At 36.4% G+C, this 7,867-nt stretch overlaps 1 protein-coding gene across 1 annotated transcript in view; it reads right to left on the bottom strand.

Annotated features, from left to right (window-relative positions):
• Positions 1-5,831: 5,831 nt before the first annotated feature.
• LOC106518082 (tRNA (guanine-N(7)-)-methyltransferase) overlaps positions 5,832-7,867 on the bottom strand; it is a gene marked incomplete at its 5' end in the record, with an annotated part of 8,672 nt that continues 6,636 nt past the window's right edge. The window contains 1 exon segment of the mRNA XM_014009180.1: positions 5,832-7,807. Coding sequence (XP_013864634.1) covers positions 7,691-7,807 — 117 coding nt within the window.

Genomic DNA, 7,867 nt, shown 5'->3' with positions numbered 1-7,867 from the left:
GTTAACGAGCAGTTGGACAGGTGTACCTAATAAAGTGGCCGGTGAGTGTATATACATATATACTGTATATTAGGGGTGCAACTATACATGTACCTGTATCGAAACATATCGAACAGTACTTTAGGTTCAATACACACTTGTATCTAACAATGCAGATTTTTAAAATTTATTTTATTTCATCAACTTGTCTTCTGAAGATGCTCTGTGTTTAAAGGATCAGTGGATCTGTGTTCAACTACTCCACCTAGGCTGCATTTTTGAGCGCAGATCCACTGAGAAACTTGCTGTTTCAGCAACATTTAATTTAAAAACTGTACTTTTGAGGTTAAACAAATGTTCATAATTAATTTAAATAAATTACAAGTTAAAAGGGGCATGGAAATGTCTCTTTTTTGTATCGTTGCACACCTAGCAGACCCATGATCTTGGTTTCCAAACTCATGTTTTCAGATCCAGTGGCGATCACTAATATCTATTTTAGGTGACGGTCATCTTGGATTTTTAAAATGGCCATCATAACTCACATTTTTCTCTCTAACCTTGTTTCTATGCCACATAGAGCCATGATCTTGGCATCTAGTTCCACGTTTTTAGGTATAAAGGATCCAGTGGTGACCATCAAAATTCATATTAAATGGCAGCCATCTTGGATTTCCAAAGTGATTGCTAGAATACACATTTTACTCATTTCAAAATCACTGTCAGAATCACTCCTTCTGTACAACACTGTTGTGGTTAATCAGATCACGCATGGAAGCCATTATTACCTGAATGACTTTTCACATTAAATGAAGTATTGTTTCAATGACCTGTAAGATTACTAATAAATTTATCTACATTTGTAGGTCACCATCAAATTATGAAATGAAAAATTTAAATCAAAAAAGTTAAAAAAGCAAAAATAAAATTAGCTTGTATAAAAGTATCTTTTTAAATAAAATCAAACAAGTAGTGTTTAGACAAAATAAATATTTTTCCTGTTTGCATCATAGCTGAACATAAAACTCGCCTAAAGTTATGAACATCATTATTACTTTGGGCGGTTTCATTGTTTTATTACATTTTCTTTTACTGGTCTGTATAAGAAGATGGTCAAAAGGTGTTATAGACATTTACCTTATTTTCCCTTTTGTGTGTTATTTGGTTTTGGCCAAACCCAACATAAAGTCCCTCTCAGACGTCACTGTGTTAGGTCAGTTTGTCCAGACGAGCTGGTCACTATTGTTTAGTTAACCATTTATGTTTAGGCGACCTCTTTTGCTTAGAAAAGATGAACTTTTGAGCAAATAAAAAATTTGGCTTCTGATAAGATTTGCTGCGTCTTCTTTATTCAACACACATCTTTTTTTATTACACAGATTTAATGAAATAACACAAGTCTAAACGCATGAATCCTTTTAATTACTCATACTGGAACCAAAAAAATGAATCTATTTTGAAGGAAATTTTGTAACTGATTAATTGAATATTAGATTCAGTTTTGTATTTTATTCTGATTATTTCAGTCTGTAAGGTTAAAACAGACAAAAAGTTGGTGTGTGTATTAAATGTTCTTTCTTTAGTCTAAACAAAATTAGTTACGTTCTGACGTCTGACGTAAAAGGTAACACCTCCTGGGGTGTTAACCAGGAAGGGATGAACATTATAAGCTCAATTCATTTTAGTAGAAAAGAAGTAGTCGTTGTGGAGACTTTGCTCAGAGCAGAGCTGCTCTGCTATGTTTGGGTTTTCTTGACATGAGCCCAATATCTTACTGAGGCCTGTGCTGCTGAGTGCTGTATGAACCTGGATGGAGTCAGAAGACTGAAAATAAAGTTTTAAAGAAGAAATCCAGCTGATTCCTGTTTATTTGGACATACCATTTTGAACAATGCATATTTTTCTTACAATTTGGTGACCACTGACTGTGATGGATGATCTTGAACACGCAGAGAACACTGGATTTTAATTTTTGCTGTTGAAGAACCTGAGATTTTTGAAATATCAACTGCTGAGAGTGAGTACAGAGAAGCTTCAAGATGCCTCCTTACTTTTCCAAAGAGGATTTCTGCCAGCTTCTCCAAAAGCTGATGGAGTTGGAGCTCAAGATTCATCGTTTGGAAGAGATGAATGCTTTGGAGGACTCAACATGCATTCAAACGGGTGAGAAGGCTGAGATGAGAGATCAACATGAAGAGGAGATGGAAGCTGCTTCTGTGGGTAAAACTGTATGGAACTCTCTTTGTGCCAGACCAAAAAATCTCTCAGGAAGGATTCAGCCCTCAGATGACATCGAATGGCCAGAATTACAGAGAAATGCTTTTTCTCCACCGGCAAGGAGAAGAAAGCAGCGACAGGCTGAAATCAAAACAACTGATAACAGCCAGAGAAATGAAGAAACAGCAGTGTTTCTTCAAAACAGATTCACACCACTGGAAGAAACTGAGTCTGAACAAAGTTCATGTCCTGATCTCAGAGAGGGACCTGAGACCAGATCCAGCCCAAAGCCAAAGCAAGTCCAAAGAGAGACTTTCAAGAATCAGAAATGTTGATCATCACAGATAAAATGGTGAATGAGCTCAGAGGCTTCTGGAACAAGAAAAAAGTCAAAGTTCTGAGTTTTGCTGATAAAGTGTCTGACCTCACAGAGAAGCTTCTGGAAATCACAGCTGAGTATCCAGCTCTGAAGACCCTCATCATTCATACAGGAAGTGATGAAGTGATGAACCGACAGTCAGAAATCCTGAAGAAGGATTTCATTCTGCAGCTGAATGCAGTTAAGAATCTCAACATGGATTTATTGATCAGTGGGCCCGTTCCTACAGCCCGAGGAGGCGCTGAGAGGTTCAGCAGACTGTTGGCTTTTAATGTTTTTTTGGAAAAGTTCTGTGCTGACCACCCTGTGAGATATGAGGATAACTTTGATCTCTTCTGGGAGAGACAACATCTGTTCAAGTCTGATGGACTGATTCTGAATAGACTTGGAGCAGAGCTGTTAGTTTCAAACATGAAGTATTTCCTGAACCAAGTTCCAGCTGGAAACAAACAACAGGCGAATGATCAGCTGGCATCTAAAACTGAAGAACCACAGAGGAGTTACTTCAAGCTGCTGAATCGGAAGAACATCTGGATTCATCATCATTATCACAACCTACAACTGAAGAACAACTGACCATTACTTCTCCCCCACCAGAGAACACCAAACCATCAACTGAGAACAGAGGATGGGATGAAACTGAGGACCCTGTTAAACAAGAAAATGAGCATTTGGATTATCACACAAAGCTCTGGAACCTCTGGGCAAACAATAAAAAGAAATGGATAGAAAAGAATAAACAAGAGTGTAAAGAGAGCATTATGAGTCTTAACCCAGATGATGAATATTTTTATGTGTGGGGTTGGGAAATGTTTAGAAATATCCTGATGTGACAACAGATGTTATAACTTCTCTTTATAAAGTTTTCATAAAATTTCCTTATAGTTTTGACATATTTTATGTATGTCAAGAGAGGGATTGAAGGAAAATTTGAAACTGATTAATTGAAAATTAGATTCAGTTTTGTATTTTATACTTTTTGATCATTTCAGTTGGTAATTTTAAAGCTGACAAAGAGTTGGTGTGTGTGTTATCATATGTTCTTTCTTTAGTCTAAACAAAATGGTTTACGTTCTGACGTCTGATGTAAAAGGTAAAACCTCCTGGGGTGTAACCAGGAAGAAAGATACATTATAAGCTCAATTCATTTTTATAGTAGAAAGGAAGTAGTCAGTGTTGTGGAGACTCTGCTCAGAGCAGAGCTGCTCTGCTTTGTTTGTTTTCTTGATATGAGCCCAAGGTCTGAGGCCTTTGCTGCTGAGTGCTGAATGAACCTGACTGGAGTCAGAAGACAGAAAATAAAGTTTTAAAGAACAAATCCAGCTGATTCCTGTTTATTCTGACATACCATTTTGAACAACGCATATCTTTCCTACAATTTCACAAAGTCAGACTTTGTCCAGGTGTAGTAAGCAGGTAAAAGAATGGTCTCCTGGAAAGACAGAGATGGAGAAGAATGTGTTGGAACTTGAGGAGTAAAATGACATAATTGGGGTGTTATGGTTATGTAATAACAACAGCAGGCAGCTGCCCTCCGTCAGCTCATTCAGAGGGATTACCCTTTGACCTCCAGAACATTTTTAACATCCAGACATAATGGATTCTCCTTGCTGAGAGATTTTGCATTGATTCTCCTGCAAGGCGTTTTATTAAAATTTGGTTTAATGACCTGTTTTGTTACAGTTCCAGCTGCTCACTGACATCATTGTTCTGATGAGCTGATTATCCCACAAAGGTGTAAATGTGTTCTGTGCATTTTTAATCACGTTGTAGGAGTAATTTCAAGGGGAATATTTGAGTTTTTTGTTTGCATTTTTCAAATTAAAGGCCTACCAACTTACAATTTATATAACAGGGATGTACAATGTGTTTCAATAAAATCTATGATAGCTACATCAGTATCACCAGGGCTGGCCCGTGGCATAGGCAGTATAGGTAAAGGCTAAGGGTGCCACCCATCTAGGGGGTGCCACAAATGAGAGCTGAAAAAAAACATTCTGTAACTTTTTGTCAGAGTGTAGTTGATTTAGTGTGTAGAATAATCATTGGTTACTCAGGTATATGAAGGTAATTTGTTCTGTTTCTCTGATTTGTTGTTACATGAGGTGTTCARTGGTGCAGAGGATATTTTGTTATGATGCAGCCAAAACTAACTACTGGTGCTCAGTGTATAAATACAAAACAAAATAAGAGTAATTGAATTTCAGCTATGATCTCAGATAAAGTTCAGGTTAATGTCTGGTTTTCAGTGTTCAACCTTCCTTCATAAAATATTGATTTTATGTTGTTTTATTAATCACAAGAATTTAGTAAATTGCTTTTCAAATGGCTAGGTTACACATAATTTAGTGTAGATTTTACCAGGAGGAATTTCTATTTTAACTGGACATCTTTCTAAAAATAAAAATATCAAAGACAAAACTATTTCCTTTTGGTAGTAAAATTTTCACAAAATTTCTTGTTCTGCATACAAATATGGTCACTCCAATGAACTCTCATTACCGTTGATGCCCACCTGGTCTGAATGATATTGATAGTCATCACAATGCTGATGCACATTTTTGGTTTGTTTTATATTGTGCAGCCCTACTACAGAAGACATAAAAGCTTGGTATGTGTCAAAAATGAGCTTGAACTTTTGTCCCAGCAGGAGCAAAGTATTTTCATTTGTATAATCAGAAAAATAGTTTGACTTCAGGAAGCATGAAGCTTAGGGAACCCTTTCCGTAGAACCCTGACCCAGCAGAAAGCAGAGCTGGGACATCTGAAGGGTGACCCGTAGCGTCTGGCATGAAGACATTGGCAGTGAACCTCCTGGGTTCTGCGGGGTGACAGGTGAGATGCATGCGGTCCGGGCTTGTTCTGGCCCATCTTGTGGAGGCCTGTTTGGATTGAAATCTGGGGAATTTAGAGGCCAGGTCAGTGCCTTGGGGCTTATTGTTGTGTCCTCTAAGTTATTTCTGAGCAGGTTTTAAAGAGCGTGTCAGAGAACACTGTTTTTGCTGAAGGAAGGAGGCTGCTGCCACCTGACAGGTAACGTTTCCGTGGAAACACAGAGAAGAGTTTGGTCTTGTTTGGCGGCATGTCTCGATAATATTCACATTAAGGCTCATATGGAATATTAAAAAAATTATTGTTTTCTTTGCTGTGGCCGTGACATCAGTCACTGAGTGTGTAAAATTCAGTCTATGCTTAGCACATGTACTTATATAAACACAGATCTCTCTTTAGTTGAGAAAACAGCAACAACCTGAAGTGAAAATTGTTAAGGTTTATTATTAACTACCAGTCTTCTTCCACAATCATGTTTTTTAAAGAAAGAGCTGTTTTAAATGCCTCATAAACCAAAATAAAACCAGTTTGATTAGCCATTAGCCTAGCCATAACAAATCTGCTTTTCCTTCATTAATGTATTAATTAATCTAACAAAACACAGGCTAACTTTAAAAATGACCAGACTAATTCTTTAAGGAAATGCTGCAATACAAAGAAGAAACACCAAAACGCAGTCAATTATGTTGATTTTAAAGCTGCAAGGCGTTTAAATATAATTTGGTTTTCAAAATTTACATAAAACCAGCTCGTGTTGGTTTATTTTGTCAATTTTTTTAAGATCCCCATTAATCTCTGCCTGAGCAGAGCCTAGTCCTAAAAAAACTATGTACATGAAAAATGAATACTGTCAAATAAAATTAAATAAAAACATATTAAAAACAACCAACATAATCATAAATCAAAATAGCCAGCGCAAACACTCCAATTATACAACCTAAAGAAGAAACGCTAAATTAAATGTCTAAATGGAAAAGTTAAATGATATTTCATTATGAATAATTTTTTTAGATCTTTGTTTTTTGTTTATTAGCCTAGTCTCGACAAATCTTCTGTCCAACTTCAAGAAACATATAAAGAGAAAAAAAGTAGCTCATGATACATTTTAGGTTTATATTTTAAATACAACAAAATGTCCTAATCTCAAAAGAACAAAGGATTATTGCTGTTTTATTTATTTTTTTATTTGTGGAATTGTTACAGTTTGAGTGCTTCAAATCTTGTGCTTAATTTTTCCAGTGTCTGGGTTTCCATCGTTAAGGCATGTGCTGTCCTGTTCACAACCACTGCAGCCTGAAGCAGCAGCAGGGCTTTCAGACTTGCACCATCCCGTTTCTAAACTCCTGACAGACCAAAAATACCAGCCTATAATATACAGCCAGGATCCCAAAATAAACACACTGAGAGCTACTGCTCCTGTAACCAGACTGTGATTTACACTTCACAGATAGCCTGATAAAGATAATTACTCATCATATTAAATTTGACAGATTGAGCTGCCAATCAAACAGACAGTGATTCAACACAAACAAGGTAAATGTAAAAAGGTTAGAATCTGTTTTTTTGCAGATAGAAAACGAAACCTGCAACAAAACTAGCCTTCAAAGTTTAGTAAATTAAATGATTTAAACAAAACATTTACATCTTGTCTCAATAGCTGTTTAGTTGAGTCAAACTTAAACTCATCAGTTGAAATTAAAAGGATGGTTCAGGTCTTTTGAAGTGGTGTTTTATGAGCAATTATTATATCCTACATGTTTAATGGCTAGGTCAAAACAAATTGATGAGCTAACAGCTAGTCCGAGCGTAGCCAAGACCAAAGCTGCAGTACTGTAAAAAAACAACTCCGGTTGAAATATTTTATACTGATTTAGGTGAAAACTAAACGATACATTAAGATGTTCCTGCTGCAAGGCTACAGCTAACTGCTGCTGCGAGTGTTTGTGCTGCAGAATTCTATAAAAAATATGTTGCAATGCAAAACTGAAGACAACTTGACTTTATAAAATAATTCTCGTAGGACTCGCTATGAAACGTTTCACATTGTAGTTGTTTGAAGACGTTTGTTATATCTGCAGATTTGTTCTGAGCTCATCAGTGTGGTTAAAAATAACAAATCTGAACTCTTTCTTTAAAAAAAACCATGACATTTGTCCCACATATTTCCCCAGAGGACCGAAGGACACATTGCATGAAAAAGTTATTTTTTTAAAGTCTATTTATAATATTGTTCATGAATACAAAAAACAAACAAAAAAAAAATGTTTTCTTTTACATTTGGTCTTAGCACGAATCTTCAATCCTACGGAAAATTGCGAGGAAATTCTTCCCGCCGTTCCTCTGCACTTTCTTCCCTTCTTCTGTACACGACCCCAGACGACCTACAATAATATCATCCACCTGGTAAAAGAAGGAGGGATGGAGATGACACAACTGATTATCTTTGGGTAACATTATTAT

Source organism: Austrofundulus limnaeus, unplaced genomic scaffold (genome assembly GCF_001266775.1).
Source record: "Austrofundulus limnaeus strain Quisiro unplaced genomic scaffold, Austrofundulus_limnaeus-1.0 Scaffold55, whole genome shotgun sequence".
NCBI classification, from domain to species: Eukaryota; Metazoa; Chordata; class Actinopteri; order Cyprinodontiformes; family Rivulidae; genus Austrofundulus; species Austrofundulus limnaeus.
This window is presented reverse-complemented; position numbering and strand designations above follow the sequence as displayed.